We start from the raw sequence: 25,054 nt of genomic DNA on the forward strand, positions 1-25,054 counted from the left end.
CCAAAAACAAAGGAAGAAGGTGCGCCTAATCTTGTTGTTGTAAAATTAACCAGTTATTTTTATATTGTTCTAATGATCCGACCATTTCATCTTGAATGCTAGACTTTCTACCAGCTCCTAATTTTTTGTCGTGTGTTGGGCCTGTGAAAGTTTGTGCATAAATTTCGTATGGACCAAAGATTTGCCTTTCATCCGGAGAAGTTGACGATGATTCGTTGCCACTATCTTCCATCTTTCCATGCGTCATTTTGTCACTTTCTTCATCGTATTCTTCGTCTTCGAAAATTATTGCATCATTGTTGGAATCCGCAAATACGTCTTCATTTTGTAACGCAATCGTAGTGCTTGAATGATTACGTGGTAAGAGAGGTTTAGGAAACCCAACAAAGGAGTTCTTAGTTCCTGGCGAAGCGGGCAACTTCTCAAGTGCCTTATTCATATGCAGTGGATTCGATTCATTGATACTAGAACGCCTTGAGTTGTAAGATCCACCAAAGTTAACGGAATTATGCGAAACTGACAACGTAGCCTCGTTACTTGTTTTCATATTTAGAGAAGGTGTCTGTGTTCCCAAGTTGAAACTCTTTCTATGATGAGGCGGAACATAAACACCACTTTTGAATTTTTGTTCCATACTGAGTCTACGCTCCTGTTCTTGTTCTTTAGAATCAGACGAGTGTGAATATCGCTTTTGAATATTACCCGTTAAAATTGGATCAATTGGTCCGGAAGATAAGTTTAAATGTGCTTCAGATGATGTTGGTGATTTTAGTAAATCTGGTAGTTCGTTAGATTCATTGTTGTTGTTGTTGTTGTTGTTGATATGCAATGATGATGATAAAGGAGGTGGAATATATTGTCTTTGATAATGATTAGAATTATTATTAGGGCTAATATTATGGCTGTCGTTGTGGCTACTGCTGCTGTTGTGACTGCGACTGTTGTTGGCATGAGCAAAAACTTCATTAGGAGCACCTGTTGTTGTATGTGATAAGTGATCGTTTATAGATAAGTTATCCATGCCATTGACAAAATCATGATCACTTTCTTCGAGAGTGAATAAAACGTCATCTGAATCATGATCGCCCTCCGAATCCATATTATCCTGATTGTAGTGATCATGATATGGTGCTCTCCCTCCTAAAACAGTGGAAATATCGGGTGCGGTCGATTGTGGAACCCTTAAGAATTGATTCGTAGGACTTACGTGATGATTTCTAGCATTTGGTGGAATATAAGCGCCTGGGGAATGTTGAACTGTGGTGGTGGAACCACGCCTTGCGTATCCATTAATAGAGCTATTATTGGTATGGTTATAACTCATGCTATACCTTGAAAGCGGTGATTTGCCGCTATAACTGGAGGAGCTAGGTCTTCTGTTTCTGTTGAAGTTTTTGTTCCAGCCCTTTATATAGCTATTGCCATTGTTGAAATTATTATAGTTATTTGCGTGGTTGCTGCTGTTATTATTATTATAATTGCGGTTTTGTCTATACTGTTTATTATTGTTGTTGGAGAATCCTTCCATATACCTATGCTGGACGCTTGGAGGAGTGAAAAAATCTCTAGTGTTGAACTCATCCTTTGCCTTATAATCATGGAAAAAACTATTCATATGTGTATTAGGTGTTGGAATGCCAAGAGGTTTCCTTGATTTTTTCAGAATTTTACTTTTCTTTCTATCTTCAATACTGACTGGCTTAGTAAATTGACTATCAGTTTTCCCGTACTTATTGCGCTTTTTAAATTTGAACTTAGGAGCTGATTTCGCCCTTTCGTGAGGAGATAGTGTCGTACCATTATAACCCTGGCTGAAAAATTTTTGTTGTTGTGTAGACGGTTTCTTGAAGAAGTTGTTAGCAGTATTTTGATATTGAGAGATGTCTGAACGTTTTTTTTCATTCACATTATTGAAATTGAAATCTTTTTTGAATTCTGGCATGTGTTGTTTGTTGCTAGATGAAATAGGGGTGGGTAGCGATACGGGCGCAGAAGATGGAGGAACAGGTTGAGGAGGCAACCCATCAAGCATAGTTTCTTCATAACCTTCATCCAGGTTATTATAGTATTCATCGTCTAAAGTGTATTCGGATAGGTTTTGCAGTTCGCTTCTCATCATATTCAAATCCCTATTAGCAGGGTCAATGGTTAAACTATATCTTAACACTTGAAAGAAATCGTAAGCCATAGTGGAAAACACATCAAACAACGCTTCTCTATTAGCAGCAAAGTAACAAAATGATTTGTCAGATTGATTAGCAATACTAAAAGGATTCTTATGAAAAACAATATTAAGGAAAACAATGCCCATAGCCCATAAATCCACCTTGGCACAATCGTAAGGTTCCTTTCTTTCATTAATATCCAAGTTACTATCAAATAATTCAGGAGACATGTATCTTTCACTGCCAACATTTCTATCCATGGAAGTTTTATCTGTAGTAGCCAATCCCCAATCTGTAAGTTTGATTTCCCAATCAATTCCAGAAATTAAAATATTCTCAGGCTTTATATCACGATGGTAAATACCCTTATTATGAACGTATTCGATGGCATCCATGATCTGCGTAATAATATGGGTGATTGATTTGGTTTTCTTGGGAACAGCATCGGCTTTGATTGCCTCATATAAATCACCACCAGAACAGTATTCCATGATGATGTAGGAGTCAAAGAAATCCAGCAATCCCGCAATATTATGGTGTCTGCCGATTTTCGTTTGAATGTCAACTTCATACATAGCTTCAAGGCAAATATTGTTGGAAAGTCTTGATTTGACTTTTGAAGAGATCAAAGACTTTTTATGCTTGTACAGATTATGTTTTTTCTCTCTACTTGACCCGTTATTATTGGCGACATTACTATCTTCATTTTCATGACAGTCAGTATCAACTTTGGTGTCTTCATCATCATCACAATCGTCACAATTGCCATCATTGCAATCATCGTCGTCATCTTCAGGTCCTTCATATTGGCCATCATCTTCCAATTTAAAAATGTACTTGACTGCAACCAATCTTTTTTCCCGAACGTCTTTAGCTAGTGACACATAACCATATGAACCTTCACTGATATCGTCTATTTTTTGGTATCGATTATTCAAAATACCGCCTTCCTTGTAAATTTCGTAGTCTAAAGTCATCGAGCTTCAAGGAAAAAATTAAGATGAGAAAATAGAGACAGCACTAACTTTACGTGTTTCTTAAGTGTTAGAAATTCTAGATTTTTTTGAAATTTATTAGATTTTTTTTCCTTTTTTTTTTGGGATAATCTAAAGTGAAAGAATAGGAGGATTAAAGAAGAGAAAAGTAAGGTAGTATGCAATCTATAACGCCCAGAAGATTGAAAGTGGGTATGGAAAGTTTCTGCTTTATTCTTCTTCTTCTTAAAAAAGAAATTATGATAGGAGAAAAGAAGTCTTTGATTTTATTATATTTTCTTATTTTTGGCCGAATTATATCAGTAAAAATTTTGGTTTCGAAACACTAGATTGCAGAATTAGAATCAGAAACGGAACTTTCGTAAAAACAGAGCAGTCTTTTAATGTTTGCAATTACTGTATTTGTGATGTACCTTTTTAAGAATAATAGTTTTGGGTTTATATTCTATTTTTCTATTTCCTTCTTCGCAGTTCTTTTTGAGCAGAGAACAATATCCGGGTCACGCAAAAGTTAGATAAGCATACAAAGATAGCCAGGATATTTTCGAAGTTGAATAAAACAGGGGATTTGCTTACTTGAATTATTCTTTACAGATCAAATGTGCGAGAGTATTCTACAGACGCCAATAAGCACTAGTTGAGGTTGTAACTTTATATGGAGGAAATTTGAGTAAAATACGCTCACCAAAAAAGGGTCTGTTTGAAAACAACAAACGAATAATTAGATGAGTCAGGGAAAAGAAAGTGCACGCTGTTGTTGGAAGCGTGAACTATATGTAAAAATGCTAGTAATGAGGGAAGTGTGGGCTAGATATGGCCTGCTGTGGAAATTTGGGAGTTCTTTCACGTGCTGTGTTCGGCCCGTCTATATAGGGTAGGATTGCTAAAAAGATAAATAAAAGAATCTGCCTCGGAAGGGGTTGAGAACGCCGGGCTAAAGCGGCGAGGGTAACGCGGCCATCTTTAAGAATGAAAGCTAAAATACTCAGTTTAGACTACATGTAGGATACAGCATAGAACAAGAACGAAGCTGTTATGTGCAATGGTAGGTGCTTTTAGTGTTCCCATGCCGATAAAACGGATGTTTGATACGTTCCCGTTGAAGGTGTATGCTGCGCAAGCTGATATTGACGAGGCCGTTACATTGGAAGTACAGCGCAGGTCGTATGCATTCGTAGAACGCCGCAATGGGAGTTCTGAGCTAACTGTAGAGGGGACGTACAAGTTAGGTGTCTATAATGTCTTTTTTGAGGAGGCTACAGGCGCGGTGTTGGCCACAGATCCATGGTGTCTATTTGTTCAGCTTGCGTTGTGCCAAAAGAATGGTCTATATTTGCCCACGCAATTACGGGAGCAAAACTTACCACATTCCTGTAAGCATGAATTGGTAGTTCTGTCCCGCCTGTCTAATCCTGATGAGACATTGCCCATCCTAGTTGAAGGCTACAAGAAAAGAATCGTGAGGTCTACGGAAGCCATCAGCGAAACTATGAGGACGCGTATACTTGATGACGCCGAGCAATTGATGTACCATACACTGTTAGATACAGTAGTGTATGACTGTTGGATTTCGCAGATCCTTTTCTGTGCGTCTGATGAACAATTTATGGAATTGTACTCTTCCCAGAGGTTAAATAGTTCGAGTTCCACTCCATTGGACGTGGAGAACTCTCTATTAAGGAAACTATCTGCTAAAAGTTTGAAAATGTCTCTGTCGGAGAGGAACAAGTTCCAGTTGCGCCATCGAGAAATTGTAAAGGGTCTGCGTGGAGTTTATCACCATCATTGTAACAATATTGATCAAGAGCAGGCTTTGAACGTTTTGTTCGAGAATAGCAAGCAGATTCTTTTAGATTTCCAAGGTACTTTGAAAAGCGGTGAGCAACCGACTTCCTTACACCTAAAAATCGCAAGTTACATTCTTTGTATAATAAATGTTAAAGAACCGATAAAGATAAAGATGTTTGTCGAAAACGAGTGTAAAGAACTGGTGTCCTTTGCCCAGGAAATCTTAAAGACCTTCGTTCAGTAATTGCTTATGAAGACGGTGTATGTGTACGATATAGAACCGTGTTTTTGTGTATATAAGTATATGAACTTTACTACTGTAGCATTTTGAAACGCTGCCTTTCTTTTCGGGGAAACCGTTTCAAGATGAAACGAATATTATCGACCGTTTTCGTCCCACTGAAAAAAGTGAAACAGATAAAAACTGTTTTAAAAGAAAACAAATTTGCAACATTTTAGATATATCAGAAACTAGTACAAAACAAGATAGTAAAGATTGAACAACTCTTCGTGGTAAGGTCTCGACACCATAAATCGAAGTACTCGTACGCCAGTTTTCTCGCACATAGTATCACCACGTTCCTTTTACAATTAAATTACCTTTCTTTTTGATTGATTTTTTTTAACGTTCGTACCATTCATCAAATAGGGAAAGACAGCAAGTAAGCACTGAAAGCTTGTTTTATAAGTGTCCTAAGCGAGACCTAGAGTGGATCTATCGATATTTTCTCAAACAACTCTCGTCAAAGAGAATATACATTTACCCCAAAAACAGTTTGCTCTATCGAATTGTCTTGTTCACTAAGGATGAAAGTCCAAATAACCAACAGTAGAACGGAAGAAATCTTAAAAATTCAAACCGGTAATGAGAGTGATGAAGCTAGTAAAGCTACTCCGAGTGAAGTTGAGGAGTCGCTTAGATTAATCGATGATTTAAAATTCTTTTTGGCTACAGCGCCGGTAAATTGGCAAGAAAACCAAATTATAAGGCGATACTATTTGAATAGTGGACAGGGTTTTGTGTCTTGTGTATTTTGGAACAATTTATACTATATTACAGGTACTGATATTGTCAAATGTTGTCTTTACAGAATGCAAAAGTTTGGAAGAGAGGTGGTCCAGAAAAAAAAATTTGAAGAAGGAATCTTTTCAGATTTAAGAAATCTTAAATGCGGTATTGATGCCACTTTAGAACAACCAAAGTCCGAATTTTTATCTTTTCTATTTAGGAATATGTGCCTGAAAACTCAGAAAAAGCAAAAGGTGTTCTTCTGGTTCAGTGTAGCACATGACAAATTATTTGCAGATGCACTAGAAAGAGATTTGAAAAGAGAAAGTTTGAATCAACCTTCTACTACTAAGCCCATTAACGAACCTGCTTTATCGTTTTCTTATGATTCCTCTTCCGATAAACCTCTGTACGATCAATTGCTTCAACATTTAGAATCTAGAAGACCGTCAAGTGCAATAAAATCTGATGATTCGCCTTCCAAATTGGAGAGCGAAAACTTCAAGGACGCTGAGTTGGTAACAGTGACCAATCAGCCGCTTTTGGGTGTTGATCTCATGGATAGGACGCCAGAATCCCCTTCTCAAGTTGATGACTTCGCTCCCCAAAAATTAATAATAGAACCAAATACTCTTGAATTAAACAGCCTCGCTGATGAAACGTCTCATGTTTTGCCCAAGAATGCTGCTAAGAGCAGAGACGAAGAAGATTTCCCTCTTGATTATTTTCCTGTATCTGTTGAGTATCCTACGGAGGAAAATGCATTTGATCCATTTCCCCAACAGGCCTTCACACCGGCTGCCCCTTCCATTCCTATTTCCTATGACAATGTGAGTGAAAGGGAGTCTATGCCTGTAAACTCCCTTCTCAACAGATACCCTTATCAATTATCAGTGGCACCTACGTTTCCCGTGCCGCCGTCTTCATCAAGACAGCACTTTATGACAAATCGGGATTTCTATTCATCCAATAATAATAAAGAGAAATTAGTATCTCCCAGCGATCCTACCAGTTATATTAAATACGACGAACCTGTAATAGATCTGGAAGAATCTCGACTAAATGAAAATGGCACGAATTCTAAATCCTATAACTCTGGTCAACAAACTAAGCAGCATCAACTATATTCAAATAATTTCCAACAATCATATCCCAACGGAATGGTTCCAGGATATTATCCAAAAATGCCGTTTAATCCCATGGTGGGAGATTCTTTACTTGACCAAGCCTTCTATGGTGCTGATGATCTTTTCTTTCCACCAGAAGGATGTGACAGCAGTGTAATATATCCACAAACCGCGACTTCATGGAACGTTTTGCCTCCTCAAGCCATGCAACCGGCTCCAACATATGTTCCCAGACCGTACACACCAAATTACAGATCAACACCGGGCTCGGCGATGTTTCCATATATGCAGAATTCAAATTCGGTGCAATGGAACACCGCTGTTTCACCATATCGCTCAAGAGCACCATCTACTACTGCCAAAAACTACCCCCCCAGTACGTTTTATCCTCAAAACATGAATCAGTATTCACGGCGAAGAACTGTAGGAATGAAGGCTTCACAAGCAAATGTTCCAACAAATAACAAACTATCTGTGGGCAAATCTGCAAAAGTTTCAAAACCTCTTCATATTAAAACAAGCGCCTATCAAAAACAATACAAAATTAACTTGGAGGCCAAAACTAAGCCAATTACTGGTGATGAAGATTCTGTTCATTCGGACAAGAGTAGGGAAGTTTCGATGCCAACACCAGATTCAAATACTTTGGTGATTCAATCAGAAGAAGATGGAGTTAATTCGCCTGAGGTACAAACTAGCGGTGTATCAAAAAAGAAACTTCCAGATACAACTTGAAATAATATGGCTATCAAACTTATGCCATAGAAAATGAATTAAAAATGCTGGCCAGAATTTAATATTTACTAGTACTCAGGAAGCAAACAACAAGGACAATCTGTTTTTATAACAAAACAAACTTATACGAAACTAGAGCAACAAAAAATGCAAGAGAAATGTACCAAATGTAATAAAATCTAATAACGTCAAAAACAATAAAAAAAAAAACTAAAGATAAATAAAATAAATTTGTATATGTGATTTTTCTAGTGTCACAGTATGTAATATAAATATCATTGAATTTTTAACAAGATTTCTAAACTTACATGACGGGTTAGTGATTGTAGTAAATATCAATCTTGCGATGCCTTCGTTACATTGTTTTTTATTTTTCGGGAAGGAATGGCCATCGGAAAATTTTTCCATTAAGAAAATGGGGTATCCTATAAGTATATGCTAAAGGAATGAATTTTCTTTATGTTAAATGGTCTTAAATAAGGAAGTTAATCTAGTAAAGATAAAGCCAAGGTAAAATGACAAAATCAAGAAAGCAGAAGCAGAAAAAGCAAGATTTTCTGAGAAAGAAGTTGAAAGTTGGAAAACCAAAGGAAAAAGCAAGTAATGCTACCGATACTTCTTTCGTTTCCAAAACCATCTCTATTAGAAACCAACATCTAGACCAAAATCCACATGATCTGACGAAAAGATTAACACTATTGAAGCACCATAATATTAATGTGAGAAAGGAAACATTAACAACATTTCAGAAATCAATACCGTCTATAATAAATTCACGGCTCATGACACCATTACTTACACAAAGTATACCGCTAATTTGTGATGAATCGCAACAAGTACGTCAGGGACTGATTGATCTTATAGATGAAATTGGTAGCCATGATGCTCAAATCCTAAAATTACACTGCAGTATTTTTGTTTTATACATTAGCATGGCGATGACACATATAGTTACACAAATTCAGGCGGATTCAACCAAATTTCTCTCTCACCTAATGAAATACTGTGGTGATGAAGTGGTAAGAAAATCTTGGATCAAACTTTTGAATGGTGTTTTAGGAGTTCTTGGCTGGGGTCAGGTAGGTAAGAATGAAAGTTCTAATATAGTGCAAACTAAGAAGCGTAATGCCAAGTACGTTACTGTTCATCTCAATACTCTGTATACTCTTGTTGAATGCGGATGTCAAGATGAACGTGCTAGAGGCGACAGAGACACATCAGAGTTTGTTGATGACAGTACTAATTTACGAAGCCCATATTTAATTCCTGATTACCCTCAGCCTTTCGAGCATTTGAAGCTGTTTACTAGAGAACTAAAATTCGAGGACACAGCTTCCAATCGAACAAACGCAGCACTTCTTTCACTGGCTACACAAGATATCGATACTCGAAAAGTGGCCTTTAGCGAACAATTTCTGCCTATAGTGCGCAAGCAAACTGAAACAATTATCAAGGAAGGTGGAGAATGTGGTAAGAGTGCAAGCAAGCTTAAAAAACTGCTTTCAAGTATCTTTGATTAATACTTTTATAGAATATATGGTACGTAATTGATAGATGATTAGAGTTCTGGGTTACCCTGGTGAGAGGCGAGGCGAAAAATGCAAGAATCCTAGTTTTCTGGAGTAGATCCAAGTTTGTTTATTTTTCAAATGCTATTGGAACAAAGGGAAGGGTTATTAAAGGACAATTTAGATTAGAGCTGGTGGTAAAATTGTGTGTGTGTATCTCTATATCAGAGCCTTCCTTTAGTAACGAATATATAAGTCGACGTGACTTTATTCGGGTAGTCAAAACCGAACCATATTCTTTGCTTCTAGGTTACTTTTCGTTCATTTTGTCAGCTTAATCGATTAAGTTCGTGTCTACATCTCTTTACAAATTCTAATACATTTGCAGGTACAAATGTCTTATAAACAATCCTCCTACTACCCCAGCAGGGGGGATTTGGCAAAAAAAGATCCATCTCAGTACAGTGATATCATACTTTCAGAAAACAATAATAGTAATACAAATGTATCGAGTCTTCAAGGTACGTCTAATGTGGGTTCGGGAACTACTGGTAACCAATTATATATGGGGGATTTGGATCCTACCTGGGATAAGAATACTGTTAGGCAAATTTGGGCATCCTTGGGTGAAGCGAATATTAATGTTCGAATGATGTGGAATAATTCTCTTAACAATGGGTCTAGGTCACCAATGGGTTCAAAGAATAATCAAGGGTATTGCTTTGTTGATTTTCCCTCATCCACTCATGCAGCAAATGCACTTCTAAAGAATGGCATGCTTATACCCAATTTTCCGAATAGAAAACTGAAACTAAACTGGGCTACATCTTCATACTCAAGTGGCAACAGTACGTTTAACAATGTAAAGAGTAGTAATAACTGTTCCGTATTTGTTGGAGATTTAGCGCCAAACGTTACCGAATCACAACTGTTCGAACTTTTCATCAATAGATATGCCTCAGTCGCTCATGCCAAAGTCGTACATGATCAGGTTACAGGGATTTCTAAGGGGTACGGCTTTGTGAAGTTTGCCAATTCAGATGAACAACAATCAGCACTGTTAGAAATGCAAGGTGTATTCTTGAATGGTAGGGCAATTAAAGTAGGTCCCACATCAGGTCAACAACAGCATGTCAACAGCAACAACGATTACAACCGCAGTTCTTCATCGTTAAACAATGAAAATCTGGACTCAAGATTTATCTCCAAAAGTCAATCATTCATAGGTAGCGGCAGCAGTAACATGGGTTTGAAGAGAAACCAAACGTCTCAATTCATATATCCAGTTCAACAGCAGCCATCTTTAAACCATTTCACTGATCCGAACAACACCACTGTCTTTATCGGGGGCTTGTCATCCTTAGTGACTGAAGATGAATTGCGTGCATATTTTCAACCTTTTGGTACCATTGTTTATGTCAAAATCCCGGTAGGAAAAGGTTGCGGATTTGTTCAGTATGTTGACCGACTATCGGCTGAGACAGCCATTGCTAGAATGCAAGGTTTTCCCATCGCAAATTCAAGAGTTAGACTTTCTTGGGGCAGGTCTGCTAAGCAAACAGCACTGCTTCAACAAGCTATGCTGAGTAGTTCTTTGCAGGTCCAGCAACAGCAACCAACTTTACAACAACCCAATTACGGGTATATTCCTTCCAGCACTTGTGAAAATTCTGTGCTATCAAGTCATAATAACATTACACCTCTGACGCTTCCTGGTTGCCAAACCTTAAATTATTCTAATTCATACACTAATGCTAGTGGATTAGGTATGAACGATTATTATTTCTACGGCTATAATAATGTAACGAATATATCGGCTGCTAACTTACTAACTGATACGAACCCTATGGGCCCTTCGGACATCAATGGTCAACAAGTTATCATGCAAGGGAACGAAGCGCTTGTTAACAACACAAATGCAATGTTGAACCGTTTGGAACAAGGAAGTAATGGTTTTATGTTTGCTTGAGCCATACGTGTATATAAATATGTTTTTTTCTTCTTTCTGTCCTGTTTTTTCTAGGTATTTTCTTCACTTGAGTGTTAAATTGCAGTTAACCTCGCGCAGACGGTGACATTGTTGTGCTTTATTTTCTTTTTCTTTTTTTGCTCTTTTGTCGTTTTCGACATTCCCATGTTCTTTTACTAAGTCGTCTCCAAAAATAAATGTTTTTTCTGTACCGTTATAGTTGCGTTTTCCTTTCTGAATTTCATTTTCAAGGTTATTGTTATTCTTAATTTAATTCAAGATTATATGCTTCTTGAGCATCTTTATGATTTTTCTTCATTATCGATATTTTGCCTTCTATGAATTCCTTCTAGTTTTTTTTTTTCTTCTGTAGTTCTCGACATTTTTTGTGATGTATTTTAATTTTATTGTTAACTAGCTTCATAGAATTACGAGTATTTTCTGCTGTGTCAGGGTCGCCCATTGCAATATCTCTTTACACTACGTAATGTTTTTGTCTGTCTATCTATCTATATTATATTTGTGCGGGAGACTCAGAGAATTCCTACTCCGTGTTTCTTCACCTATATGTGTACCGAATTTTGGCTCATTTTTACTCCCTTTACGTAGTTTGGCTTTCGGCCTGTCTGAACTACGCGTTTCTATAGCTAGTTTCGTTTACCTAAAGATGAAAGTGCTAAATCTTAGTGGTATGCAAGGAAAGCGCAAATTGAAACGCGGTTTAGCAAGAAAAGCCACTTTTCGATAGCAAGGCCCCCTAGGACTAGTGATCGTTTTTCCTCTCCAAGCTTCTTTTCTTTTCGTTTCGACCGTACCCTGTTGTGTCTGCAATAAGGATTACCCCTTATTTGATGGTTGAAGGAATAAGGCGGCGGAAGGGATCACCGGTAATAGGGAGTAATATCTATTTAAATGATGAGGTTTTGTGAAAAGATAAACATGTTCGGTTCAGTATGTCCTAAACTTAGTCATCAATTCATAAAGAAGTAACTATCAGCACTTCCAAATTTAGAACAAGCCGATAAGAATAAAGAAAACTCCACGTACACAAAGTAAAAACAACATGTCTACCGTAACCAAATATTTCTACAGAGGTGAAAACACAGATTTAATCGTTTTCGTTTCATCCGAAGAGCTTGTAGAAGAATACGTTAAAAATCCATCCATTGGCAAGCTTTCTGAGGTTGTTGAAATCTTCGAAGTTTTCACTCCACAGGACGGCAGGGGCGCCGAGGGTGAGTTGGGTGCAGCATCCAATGCCCAGGTGGAAAATGAGTTCGGTAAAGGTAAGAAGATCGAAGAAGTTATTGACTTGATATTGAGAAATGGTAAGCCAAACTCTACTACCTCCAGTCTAAAAACAAAAGGAGGTAACGCTGGGACCAATGCTTACAAATAAGTTACTTTTCGTTCTTCCTGGACAGCCTGCATTGAAATATGCAATTAGTTAAAGTGGTGTGCTGCCCTACCAAAACGCATGCATTTTTTTTCTTAATATATTGAGAAAACAAGAAATATGTATATCACACATACATACGATTAATAACATTGTATACATTTAATTCATTGCATTTTTCATTTTGGCGCTCGTCAGATATGATTCTCTAGTAAGTGAAAAAAAGTAAAATTTTTAGCGATGAGATGCTAGCTAGAAGAATGGTATTTACTAATGTTTTATTTGTGATCTGAGCACACAAAGAAGAGGTGAAACAGACTTAGCATATCAAAGTACGAAATAATGGCTCTAGGGAATGAGATAAACATTTCAAACAAGCTAAAGAGGCAGGAAATTTTTGCTGATATAAAACATGAGAAAAATAAAGAGCGTCATACCATGAGAAGAAAGAGGGCCAAGGAGGAAAGAGAGAACCCAGAACTGCGGGAGAAAAGATTGAGAGAGAATGTAACACAAACTATAGAGAACACTAGGGTTTACGATGAGACTATTAACGGGGAGGTGGAAGGAGACGAAGATGATTTGATGAGATACTTCAACAGTAATTCTAATGAGCCACCAAAGATTTTTCTGACCACGAATGTAAACGCCAAGAAGAGTGCTTATGAATTTGCCAACATTTTGATTGAAGTGTTGCCAAATGTCACGTTTGTAAAAAGAAAATTTGGCTATAAGTTGAAGGAAATATCTGATATTTGTATAAAGAGGAATTTCACTGACATTGTCATAATCAATGAAGATAAAAAAAAAGTAAATGGCCTTACATTCATACATTTGCCAGAGGGCCCGACTTTTTATTTTAAATTGTCATCGTTTGTGGAAGTAAAGAAAATCGTTGGACACGGTAGACCAACCAGTCATATTCCAGAACTTATCTTGAACAACTTTCAAACAAGACTAGGTCAGACAGTGGGTAGATTATTCCAGTCCATTTTGCCTCAAAACCCAGATATTGAAGGTCGACAGGTGATTACTTTACATAACCAAAGAGATTACATTTTTTTCAGAAGGCATCGTTATGTCTTTAAAGACAATGAAAGGGTTGGTTTGCAAGAACTGGGCCCGCAATTCACTCTTAAACTGAAGAGGTTACAAAGAGGTATCAAAGAAGAAACTGAGTGGGAGCACAAGCCTGAAATGGATAAAGAAAAGAAGAAGTTTTATCTATAATCTTAACTTCGTGCCTAAATTGTATCGAGGTACAATATTGAAGCAACTGTTGAAACCAATTCTGTATAATCCAGGCACAACAGCTTTTGATATTTCTGAATTTCTTTCTCTTTTTTAGGTCAATTTATTACAGGTAAATCAAACATATATATATATAGTATACAAAATAAACGGTAATTTTCTTTTTCTTTGATGTTAGAAGTGCTTCCGCAAATTATAGCAAGTTAAAAGAAATATGGAAGGATCGTGAGAAAATAAAGGATAGATTGCTTTTCATGTAAATTATCTTCTACCTCCTCTGAAACCACCACGGGATCCACCACGAGACCCGCCTCTGAAGGAGCTGCCACCACGAGACCCGCCTCTGAAAGAGCCACCACGAGACCCGCCTCTAAATGAACTACCACCACGGCCACCTCTGAAACCACCTCTAGCACCACCACGGCCCATTGGAGCACCACCACGGCCGCCTGGGGCACCACCTCTCTTCTTCTTGTTCTTTGGTTTTGGTGGACCTGCTACCTTGGGCTTAGGCAAGAATCTTTCAATAGGCAATAGTTTATCAGCAGCAATATAGAATTTGTCACCTTCTTTGAAACTGGTAGCCTGGACACCGTCACCACATTTGATAGTGAAAAATACTTCATTTAAAGGACCCAATATTTCATCCACTTTACCAACTTGAGTCTTGTTTTCCAAATATATTGGCGCATTGAAATATGGAATCTTAGTGTTAATAGAACGGCAAACAATATCACCTTCACATGGATGCAAAAAGGCACCCATCTCTAGAACAGTGTCGGGTGGTCCTTGTTGGAATGATCTCGCACCTCCTCCACGTCCACCACGAAAGCCGCCACGGGAGCCACCACGGCCACCTCTGTTACCTCCTCTGAAACTCATTATGTTCTTTTATTTAAGTATTATCCTTAGATGATGCTCTGAGAGAAGTAAGCAAATAGTCACTCTGACGGAAAGATGTTCTCGTTATAAGGCTAACAGTTCAATTTTTTTCTTCCTTTCCTCATCTCGAAAAATTTTTCACTACAAAAAATTCCGACATAAAACTAAAAAAATTCGTCACGTGCCTTTTTTTACTCGCCAATCCACTTAGAAGCCTTAAGACATACATAATGCTAATGGAACTAAAATATGACATATACAAACACGACTAAAACAATGTTATAGTTGAATCACAAGTATTCTCGAGCACATCCGATTGTGCCACTTCTTATGTACCTTTACTAATTAATCTTCTGATGCCTATTTTCCTGCTACTCTTATTTGTTAAAGCACAATGTCATGTAAGCAATAAACGTCTCTTGCTTAAGGAATATTATTGAAATAATTTAAATTGTTTAGTCCCAAATGGATGTATTTGTCTAGTTGCGTTTTCTTTTCATTTTGTTCTTTTCCATCTCAATTTTACATTCAGGACAGTACCATGTTCCCTTTGGAGGTTCTTTTAGATTTACGCAGTCATAATGAAACCATTCATATTTACAGTTGGAGCCATCACAAGCAACCATTTCCCCGAACGAAACCCTTTGGCAGAAACAGTATAAAGTTTTGTCCTCATCCTCATTTTCAGGTAAACCGTTTTGGCCTTTACCATTTCTATTGTTCTTGAACTCTTTTATCCTTGCGTTTTTGTTTTCAATGCTTGGACTCACTGGAGTAGCAGATTTTTCTCTTGAAGATGCATCAATCTCGTTTTGTAATTTAGACGTACGACTAGTCTTTTTTCTCTTCAAAGTAGGTGGAATAGATCCACAACTGGATGCGGCTCTCTTCTTTTTTACGCTGCCGCTACTGAGTACTGAACTTTCCCTAGAGGCTTCAGCTGCACTATCAGCGTCGCCATCTTCTTCTACGGAAGCTAGTACGCCGTCTTCTTCTAATAAAGCGATGTTTTTCTCCAATTTATTCAAATGTCTAGCAATTAAAAAGAGGGCAGTGTTCGCCAAGACACATTTCTCCCTTTGCAATGACTCACATTTCAGAAGTGACTCCTTTATTTCCTGGTTAAGGTCATCCTCTTGTGGATGCTTCGGTATCGAACCTTGCTGCTTTATGAATTTGTGAACCTGCAATTCTTTTTGCTCGTATCTCTTCTTTTCTTCGTTAAACTTCAGATCGTTTGAGCCGATCTCTTCTAAAAGGTACCGAAATTCAGATGGGAGATTTGACACATCTTGTACTGTTTGCTCTAAAACTAAACTAGGATCCATCTTCCATTAGTTATGCTCTAATACGGACCTACCTATCTCTATTGTTTGTTTCTATTTAGAATGGTAGCGGTAGTCTTACTAATAAATCAATTAGAAGAAAAGCATAAATGTCATGTTGTACGTTTTAGTAATAGACTTTTCTATTTACATGATTATTGTAGCAAGGCTAGAATAAAATAAAACACTCAAGAGTTTGCTTACCTTGTAATATAATTACATTCTATCGACTGGAATTAATCCTAAAAGAGACATTGCATTGTGCAACACTTGTCTAGTTGCCGAATATACGGCAAGCCGTGGTATAGCAATATGAGAAGGTTCCCCGACTATCCATATTTTTTTATAACATGAAGAGACCTGGTGACACACTTTAAATAAATAGGTGACAACCGTAGCAGGCTCTTGTATTTCAAATGCACGTCTGAGAACATCTGGATACTGTACCAGCAGTCTCACAAGTTCAACTAGTTGTGGTTCATCTAAGTTTGTAAAATCTGCACGCACCAGCATATCAGTGGTAAAGTTGTTGGAGCTCCTCTCCAGAGATTTTAGCCTGGAATGCGTATATTGAAGATACGGCCCTGTATCACCTTCGAAGGACAACATCCTCTTCCAGTTAAATTCGTAATTGTTTATGCGTTTTGATTTCATGTCTTGTATAATTATGGCAGATATACCAATCAAGTCGGCAACCTGCTGTGGATTATCTACTTGAGATATTTTTACTTTGTTGCCTTTCATGATTTGGAGAGCTTTATCCCTTGCTTCATCTAATATAGTGTCTAAGAATACGACATTTCCTTTCCTTGTAGACATACCCTGTACCATCCCAAAATTTACATGCTTTAGGTGTTTTGCCCATTCAAAGTTCATTTTTTTTAGTATCATAAAAAGTTGTGACATATATAGGTCTTGTTGTGACGAAATCACGTATACCATTTCATCAAATTGCAGATCCTTTTTGCGTTCTATTGCTGCCCCGACGTCTCTTGTCAAGTATAAAGTTGTTCCATCTGACTTTTGTACAATGACTTTACCCAGTTTTTTCGACCAATGGGTTAGATCGATAACAAGCGCTCCATCCCTTTTTTCAACAAGATTATTCTCGTAAAATATGTTTAACGCTTCACTCATATATTTTTTGGATACTTGTGATTCACCAGAAAATATATCAAAGTTAATGTTTAAACGTGAATAAGTTTGGATATAATGATGTATGGACAACGAGCGAAACTTATTCCAAATCTTAATGGCATTCTGGTCTCCATTTTCTAGCTTTTTGAAGAAAGTACGGGCTTTACCACCGATTCCGTACTGAGATGTCCCGTTTTTCTCCTCCTCCACAAGGTCCTTATTGATTTGAACGTAAACCTCAAATAAATGCTGGATTGGCTGCTTTTCTAACGCTTTTTCGTTGCCATATCTTTCAAAACCTACTGCCAACAAGCCAAACTGTCTGCCCCAATCCCCTAAATAGTTCATACGTGTAACAGACCACCCCATTGCTTCATATAGATTTGAGAGGAATCCGCCTATTATAGTCGATCTTAAATGGCCTGCATGAAACGGTTTGGCAATATTTGGTGACGAGAATTCTACTACGACTTTTTTCTGATGGTGAGACTTTTTTTCACCATACTTTCCCTTTTGAAGTAATATTGTTGGCACTGTCGACTGCATCAAATATCTTTGGTCGAGGAAGAACTGGAGAAACGGCCCTTTCGCACAAACTTTACCTATACTCCCATGCGTAACTAATTCAGTGGCCCATCGATTCGCAGTGGTTACAGGATTAGTCACTTTTATTTTTGGGAGAGGTAGAATTAGATCACCACTATCCATATTATTTGTCGACTCAAGTGCATTGAATATTAGTGAACAGTCTATTCCGGATATATTATTCAGTTCTTTGGAGACGTCTTGACGCAACACATCTAGAGCGTAAATTGAGCTCTCATCGTTACCGTTATGTTTTACACACCAAGTTTTCGAGCTGTATCTTTTTTGTCCACTAATAATTTTAGAACTATAGAACGTCTCTCTGGAGTAGGTATTGAACAAAGGCACTAAGCTATAACGAAGGCGAAAAGAAAAAATACTCTTGCGCAGTAGGCTGGAATTCTTTGGATCAAGAATTCTGAACATTATGGTTCAAACTCAATCAGCTCACGGAAAAGTTCTGATTGAGTACATCCTATAGTTTTATTTTAAGTATTTACGTCTTTTTCTGCCGTATTTACTGATCTTTCTTTCATTGTTCCGCGGAGAATTCGGAATAGTTCAAGAATGGTTACTGTTGGATGTACTTGTTAAATATCCTACTTAAAACCTATGGAATAAAGAACACAACAAATTCAAAACTGTAGTTTAACAAAGCGTTATTTATAAAACTATTAAATCATATGTATATTTTTCATAAAGCGTTAAAAATTAAAGATCAAATTTTATTCTTATTTCCTCAAAGAAGGAAGTCTATATTACTTAATTAATTGACCTATTTTCTTCCAAACATCTTCTTGAAGAAGGGTTGGTCATCCTCTGCTAAGTCGTTTGCATTGTAATCAGCACCTCTTCTGTTTGGTGGAATCCAGGAAGGAGATTTCCATGGCAAGACACCTTCTTCCCACAAGGTGTTGACTTCTTCCAAAGTTAAACCCTTGGTTTCTGGAACAAAGAAAAAGACATAGAAGTAAGAAAACACTAGACAGCCCATGAAAACATAACCGTAGTAGAAATCAATGGCACCAGAAATAAATGGAGTAAAGAAACCAATTAAGAAACCCCAGATCCAGTTACAAGCTTGGGCAATAGCCATACACTTGGACTTAACTCTTAATGGGAAAGTTTCAGAGTTGACAACAAATGGAATTGGAGCCCAAGTGGTTGCGAAACAGAACAGGTAGAAACATGTAAAGACAATCATACAGTTACCAGCACCCTTGGAAGAACCGTTCTTTTTACCATTTGGCCACAATCTTGTAACACCAACGGAAGCGAAAACAACCATACAGGCGACCATGGAAGCAGCACCCCATAATAAACATCTACGACGACCATATCTTTCAACCAAAAAGATACCAACCAAAGTGGAGGCGAAGTTGACAATACCCAAGACGATAGAGGTTTCAAAAGAATCTTCCAAACCGACAGCAGTGAAAACTGTAGTACCATAGTAGAAGAAATAGTTATCACCTGTCAATTGTTGTAGAGATTGAATCATGGCACCCATAATTAAACGTTGGAAAATCTTAGTCTTAGTATTAAACAATTCACCCCAGGAAGCATTACCAGCTAATTTTTCAGCTTCAACAGTTGCTTGAACGACTTCAACTTCAGCCATGACAGCTGGATCATCTGCACTGACCTTATTGGAAAGAGCAATAGAACGTTTTGCTTCTTCAATTTTACCGACTTCAACCAAATAACGTGGAGATTCAGGAACGAAAGTCATACCACCAATCATAAACAAAGCCCAAGCAAAACCTAGACCTAATGGAACTCTCCATTGGACAGAGTTGGTGTAAGTCTTAGTACCATAGTTAGTACAATAACCCAAGAAAATACCCAAGGTAATCATCAATTGGTAGCACGAAACTAAAGTACCTCTAATATGCTTTGGAGAAACCTCAGAAATTAACATAGGAGATAAGACAGCGATACCACCGACACCTAACCCTGAGATAATTCTACCAATGAAATATTGATACCACTTGTTGATAGATGCAATTTGAATAATAATACCGATAATGTAAATAACAACGACAACGATCAAACCCATTTTACGACCATACATATCACCTAATTTGGCTAGAATAATACCACCAATTGCACAACCAATGTTGAAAATAGAGACAATTAAACCGGTTCTAACCTTTGACAAATAGTAAGTACCATCGTGGTGTCTCATACCAAATCTTCTGATAAAATCGGTTTGAGCAACAAAACCAGAAATGGTACCAGTATCCCAACCGAAAACGAAACCACCAAAAGCAACCATTAAACAACAGATGGAGACTGTAACGTACGCAGAGGCAGGCTTTTTTGGAATTTCAACGTAATTAGATTCTTCATGGTTTTCGTCGAAATCTTTAATGTCATCTCTCTCAGCTTTGTTAGATGGAGTAGATAGAGCAGAATTAGAATCGGACTCAACTGGTGATAGAGCACCAGCTGGAGTGTTTTGAACCGCTGTATCCTCTTGATAGGCAGCTTCTTCAGACATTTTTGTTAGATTTTTTTTAAAAGTGTTTCAAAACCAAACCTTGATAAGAGGCTTTGAATATATCTTTTCTTGATGCTTCTTTTTTATTGTCAAGTAGGAAATGGAGTGAATCAAATAGAAAATAGTGGGTAAAATACTGCGTATTTATATAAATTTTTTTGCTAGTTGACATATTCTTTACTCCCGTCTCGAAGATTTTCACTGCTATTGACCTGAAGATTGTTAGTTTACTTTTTTCATTACCACCCCACCTCCATAAACCTAAAAGTGTTACATTAAAATTTCAGTTCCCTCCGATGTTTCTTAATCACAGTTGTTAGACGCCAAATAATAGACTATAGAATTTGAGGTAGCTGGAAAAAGCTCTGGATTTTTTCTTACAGTTAGCACAAAATCCTCGGAGCACCTTTCGGCAGTTTTTATCCGAAGTGTTTTTCCTCTTCCCCAAGTTTTTCTGCAGGCGGGGAATATGGGGCCCCATGGAAAAAAAAAACTGGGGGGAAAAGTAAAAAAGGGAGGACTGAAAAAAAAAACTACTCGGGGAAATATCTGTCGTTCATAGAAAAAGCCGCAGACCAGGAAAAATGTGGAATATTATATAAACACTGTTTTTCCATTTTGTACGGATCCTTTTCAGGGGAAAGCGGATAAACCGACAGAAAAAACAGGAAATGGTTCCGGTTTGGGCATTGTTTTTCCTTTTGGGCAAAAAAACCCGGAATCACCTGAGTCGGATATTTCTCTTCGTTGTTTCCGGTATACAGCTGCAGATGATTTTACGAAGACCAAGCGTTGCTTAGTGAAAATTACTGCAGTAAAGTGAGGTACTCTTGAAGGCCCAGCCTTCATCACTATCTCTTGTCATTTGCCTTGACTGCTGCAACAAAGAATTTATGAGGCACTTAAAATTAACTTGACCTTAGAGATACAGGTACAGATGAATAATCCAAACTTTTCAGGTACGACCATTTAGTAACATTGCTGTACCTGATTTCTCAATTGTAGCTTTACCCCATCTATAATGAAATTTCTTGACTAAGCTATTACTTTCACGCTAGAAAAAATGAGTGCGCGTTGCTGAATCAAAATTCCCGCAATTTAGCAAGTTAGTCTGTTGTTCTTCGAAAATGAGAGTAAACCGGAACAAAATTTTTTTCCAGTTTTCGTGTTGGAAGCTAAACATCACACGTGAACGTAGAACAGGTATACCCCACCTCCTTTCATTAGTCTATCCCCACCCCCGTAATAGTAGAAAATATCTGGGGTACTTGCATTGGCAATTCTGGTCTTCCTTCACCGCTGTCGTATAGATAAGGTCTAATCACATAGTCCTAAACCTTGAACAAGGAACCCTAGGGTTTTTATTTGATGAACTACACCGTTTGAATAGAGAAGGTTTCGATACAAAGATGAATTTTTTTTTGCAAAAACAGCGACCTGGCATTCATAGCAGCCTGAACTGTTCAATATCACAATGCTTTCTGGCTCTCCAAGTAAAGTCGTGGATATTGAGAAATTTGTTGATTCAGATCATAGAGTTGATCCTCAACATTTTTTGATGCACGAAGGTTCTCTGTAACAACGCTCTTACTAGAAAGGCACCTCTTTGTTTCGCTGCGTATAATTGTCATGATTGGTTCGCTCATTATGACTAATTATTGTATATCCTTTTCCAAACAGCTAAATACACTCTTTCTTGATGATTATCGCTAAATAGTTGTATGCCTGAAACCCTCCTAGCAGGTTTCGTGGATACTGGTTAATGTTTGAGGCAGCAACACTGTTAGGTTTTGCACACACCTGATATTGTTCCCACATCCTTGTGATATCGACCTATTCGATTTATTCAGTCACTATTTTCGGAAGCGCGCTCAAAATATAGTCACTTCCATCTCTACTTGGCAAAAAATGAGAACTACATGTAAAAAAAGCCTATGTTAATATGAAGAAAACTTTCTTTAAAAAACCGATATAAATAAAACCTTTATAAAATTCACCGAGAATTTGAAAATTGTACAAATCATTAAAATATGCATAGTGAGCTTACTTAGTTTATTTCCTGCTAAACATGCTCTTATAAAATGGTTGGTCATCATGCATTAGATCCTCAGCATTGTAGTCAGCACCTCTTTTAGATACTGGGACCCAGGAAGCTGATTTCCATGGTAGAACACCTTCGGCGTACATATCGTTAACCTCTTCCAACGATAAACCTTTAGTCTCTGGAACGAAGAAAAAGACATAGAAGTAAGCGAAGACCATACAACCCATGAAAACGTAGCCGTAGTAGAAGTTGATGGCGCCAGTAATAAACGGAGTAAAAAAACTAATTAAGAAACCCCAAATCCAATTAGCAGCACTAGCAATAGACATACACTTAGATTTAACTCTTAATGGGAAACATTCTGAAATAACGACGTAAGCAATTGGAGCCCAGGTAGTAGCGAAACAGAAGATGTAGAAACAGGCGAAGCAAATCATACAGTTACCAGCACCCTTAGATGAACCATTCTCTTGACCGTTAGGCCACAACCTGGTGACACCAACGGAAGCGTAGACAACGTAGCAGCATATCATACCAACAGCGCCCCACATCAGACAATTACGACGACCAAAACGGTCGACAGTATATAAGGAACAACAGGTAGAGAAGAAATTAACGACACCAAAAACAATAGAAGTTTCAAAAGAATCTTCCAAACCTACAGCCTGAAAAACAATAGTACCGTAGTAGAAAAAGTAATTATCACCAGTTAATTGTTGCAGAGATTGGATCATGATACCCATCATTGTACGTTGAAACATGGCTGGTTTACCAGTAAACAATTCGCCCCAAGAGGCAGTACCAGCAGATCTCATTTCTTCAACACTGGCTTCAATAGTTTCTAACTCATGTTGAATGAATGGATGGTCAGGTGGGCATTTGTTGACTTTTGCTAAAGAAGCTCTAGCTTCGTCAATTTTACCAACTTCAACCAAATAACGTGGAGATTCAGGAACAAACATCATACCAGCTACCATGAATATGGCCCATGCGAAACACAAACCCAATGGAACTCTCCATTGAACAGAGTTCGAATAATTCTTGGTACCAAAATTAGTACAGTAACCCAAGAAAATACCCAAGGTAATCATGACTTGGTAACATGAGACTAAGGTACCTCTCATTTCACTTGGAGCAACTTCAGAAATCAGCATGGGTGATAAAACTGTAATACCACCAACACCTAACCCTGAGATAATTCTACCAATGAAATATTGATACCACTTGTTGATAGATGCAATTTGAATAATAATACCGATGGTATAGATTACGACAACGACAATCAAACCGATTCTACGACCATACATATCACCTAATTTGGCTAGAATAATACCACCAATTGCACAACCAATGTTGAAAATAGAGACAATTAAACCGGTTCTCACTTTAGATAAGTAATGAGTACCATCGTGGTGCTTCATACCAAATCTTCTTAAAAAATCGATTTGAGCGACAAAACCAGAAATGGTACCAGTATCCCAACCGAAAATGAAGCCACCAAAAGCAACCATAACACAACATATAGAAACCATAACATAAGCACCTTTACCAGTGTTTGGAGAGGGAACGGCAGGTTGTACTTGACTTTCGCTTAAATTGTCGTGAAAATTTTCATTTTTACCTTCTGGGGTGTTCATGGTTTTTGAACCACTGGATTCCAATTCATAAGAGTTGGATGAATTGGATTTCTGAGGAGATATTAGATCGGGAGTTGAATTCATGATTCTGTATATATCTACCAGCTGACAATACTGTTATTTTTTAAACTATTAAGTGGAGATGGATCATGGAACTCCAATGTAAAATACCCATGGGGATAATTTTGCCTTTATATATAATTCAATACGCGCCAATTCGGATAATATAAAACGTGAGGTGTAACGCAACTTCAGGTGTTGTAAAATACTGTTACGTCAGATACTGGTGGGGTTTCTTGACTTGTTGGATAAAAGCTATCAAACCTCGTAGCAGGTCATTTTTACGTATGTTATCTTGCCCACGTCATATGAGTGGTATTTTTCAGTCAGAACTTTACGAATATTCTTCATATTAGCTGGGAGGTCAAAGATCGGCACGGCAATGCCCTGCTGCATTTTCTTCCTGGTTTTTCCGAGTTTCCATGACGTATTGGATCTTGTACGCTTGTGTACTGGTCCCTCTCGGAAAAATTTGTACTTGGTCTGTTCGGAAAAACTTTTACTTTTTGCCACGCTTGTGTCATAAAAATCTTCGAAGAGTCCCTTTGAAGAGAAGGCCCATATTCGTTAAATATCAGTTGGTTTTAAAAAATCACGGTGAGAGGTATGACCTAGCTTCCCTTAATAATGCGTTTTCCGATGAACGAACAATTGTTAGGCATAAAATTGAAAGAGATTTTATTCTAAATTCGATGGTTAATACATATGTCATCCAAAACGAAGATAATCCGAAATAATACATGTGCAATCCCTGTGCGCCACTTCGGAAAAACTCTTTGAAGCCAAGGCTCTTTTTCCTTCTCTTAATTTGATACCTACAATTGGTGCCCTTCTTGCCAGTGCCAGAAAGCCCTAAAAAACCTTGCACCCTAATTTGCTATCAAGAACCCTTTTTCTTTTTTTCCGTAGCACCACACGTCATTTCAGCTCCACTAGTT

At 37.7% G+C, this 25,054-nt stretch overlaps 12 protein-coding genes across 12 annotated transcripts; 6 read left to right on the top strand and 6 right to left on the bottom strand.

The window, feature by feature from the left end:
- Positions 1–25: 25 nt before the first annotated feature.
- KSP1 (putative serine/threonine protein kinase KSP1) lies at positions 26–3,142 on the bottom strand (the record flags this gene model as incomplete). Its single annotated transcript, XM_056222934.1, has 1 exon — positions 26–3,142. One exon carries the CDS (start codon positions 3,140–3,142, stop codon positions 26–28), a length of 3,117 nt encoding a protein of 1,038 aa, XP_056082575.1.
- A 1,060-nt stretch (positions 3,143–4,202) lies between these two features.
- Positions 4,203–5,192, top strand: SAM35 (SAM complex subunit SAM35; the record flags this gene model as incomplete). Its single annotated transcript, XM_056222935.1, has 1 exon — positions 4,203–5,192. One exon carries the CDS (start codon positions 4,203–4,205, stop codon positions 5,190–5,192), a length of 990 nt encoding a protein of 329 aa, XP_056082576.1.
- Positions 5,193–5,755: 563 nt separating this feature from the next.
- Positions 5,756–7,819, top strand: STE12 (homeodomain family transcription factor STE12; the record flags this gene model as incomplete). The annotated part of the gene is made up of 1 exon (XM_056222936.1): positions 5,756–7,819. The coding sequence occupies one exon, from the start codon at positions 5,756–5,758 to the stop codon at positions 7,817–7,819; it is 2,064 nt and encodes a 687-aa protein (XP_056082577.1).
- Positions 7,820–8,334: 515 nt separating this feature from the next.
- On the top strand, positions 8,335–9,339 carry IPI1 (Ipi1p; the record flags this gene model as incomplete). The annotated part of the gene is made up of 1 exon (XM_056222937.1): positions 8,335–9,339. One exon carries the CDS (start codon positions 8,335–8,337, stop codon positions 9,337–9,339), a length of 1,005 nt encoding a protein of 334 aa, XP_056082578.1.
- Positions 9,340–9,721: 382 nt separating this feature from the next.
- Positions 9,722–11,296, top strand: NAM8 (Nam8p; the record flags this gene model as incomplete). Its single annotated transcript, XM_056222938.1, has 1 exon — positions 9,722–11,296. The coding sequence occupies one exon, from the start codon at positions 9,722–9,724 to the stop codon at positions 11,294–11,296; it is 1,575 nt and encodes a 524-aa protein (XP_056082579.1).
- Positions 11,297–12,359: 1,063 nt separating this feature from the next.
- Positions 12,360–12,695, top strand: RTC3 (Rtc3p; the record flags this gene model as incomplete). The annotated part of the gene is made up of 1 exon (XM_056222939.1): positions 12,360–12,695. One exon carries the CDS (start codon positions 12,360–12,362, stop codon positions 12,693–12,695), a length of 336 nt encoding a protein of 111 aa, XP_056082580.1.
- A 339-nt stretch (positions 12,696–13,034) lies between these two features.
- Positions 13,035–13,922, top strand: RPF1 (rRNA-binding ribosome biosynthesis protein RPF1; the record flags this gene model as incomplete). The annotated part of the gene is made up of 1 exon (XM_056222940.1): positions 13,035–13,922. The coding sequence occupies one exon, from the start codon at positions 13,035–13,037 to the stop codon at positions 13,920–13,922; it is 888 nt and encodes a 295-aa protein (XP_056082581.1).
- A 282-nt stretch (positions 13,923–14,204) lies between these two features.
- On the bottom strand, positions 14,205–14,825 carry GAR1 (H/ACA snoRNP pseudouridylase subunit GAR1; the record flags this gene model as incomplete). The annotated part of the gene is made up of 1 exon (XM_056222941.1): positions 14,205–14,825. One exon carries the CDS (start codon positions 14,823–14,825, stop codon positions 14,205–14,207), a length of 621 nt encoding a protein of 206 aa, XP_056082582.1.
- A 479-nt stretch (positions 14,826–15,304) lies between these two features.
- On the bottom strand, positions 15,305–16,153 carry YNG2 (histone acetyltransferase YNG2; the record flags this gene model as incomplete). Its single annotated transcript, XM_056222943.1, has 1 exon — positions 15,305–16,153. The coding sequence occupies one exon, from the start codon at positions 16,151–16,153 to the stop codon at positions 15,305–15,307; it is 849 nt and encodes a 282-aa protein (XP_056082583.1).
- Positions 16,154–16,366: 213 nt separating this feature from the next.
- On the bottom strand, positions 16,367–18,298 carry MSR1 (arginine--tRNA ligase MSR1; the record flags this gene model as incomplete). The annotated part of the gene is made up of 1 exon (XM_056222944.1): positions 16,367–18,298. One exon carries the CDS (start codon positions 18,296–18,298, stop codon positions 16,367–16,369), a length of 1,932 nt encoding a protein of 643 aa, XP_056082584.1.
- A 349-nt stretch (positions 18,299–18,647) lies between these two features.
- On the bottom strand, positions 18,648–20,375 carry HXT4 (hexose transporter HXT4; the record flags this gene model as incomplete). The annotated part of the gene is made up of 1 exon (XM_056222945.1): positions 18,648–20,375. One exon carries the CDS (start codon positions 20,373–20,375, stop codon positions 18,648–18,650), a length of 1,728 nt encoding a protein of 575 aa, XP_056082585.1.
- A 2,052-nt stretch (positions 20,376–22,427) lies between these two features.
- HXT1 (hexose transporter HXT1) lies at positions 22,428–24,140 on the bottom strand (the record flags this gene model as incomplete). The annotated part of the gene is made up of 1 exon (XM_056222946.1): positions 22,428–24,140. The coding sequence occupies one exon, from the start codon at positions 24,138–24,140 to the stop codon at positions 22,428–22,430; it is 1,713 nt and encodes a 570-aa protein (XP_056082586.1).
- Between the last annotated feature and the right edge of the window lie 914 nt (positions 24,141–25,054).

This window comes from Saccharomyces mikatae (genome assembly GCF_947241705.1).
Source record: "Saccharomyces mikatae IFO 1815 strain IFO1815 genome assembly, chromosome: 8".
Lineage (NCBI taxonomy): Eukaryota > Fungi > Ascomycota > Saccharomycetes > Saccharomycetales > Saccharomycetaceae > Saccharomyces > Saccharomyces mikatae.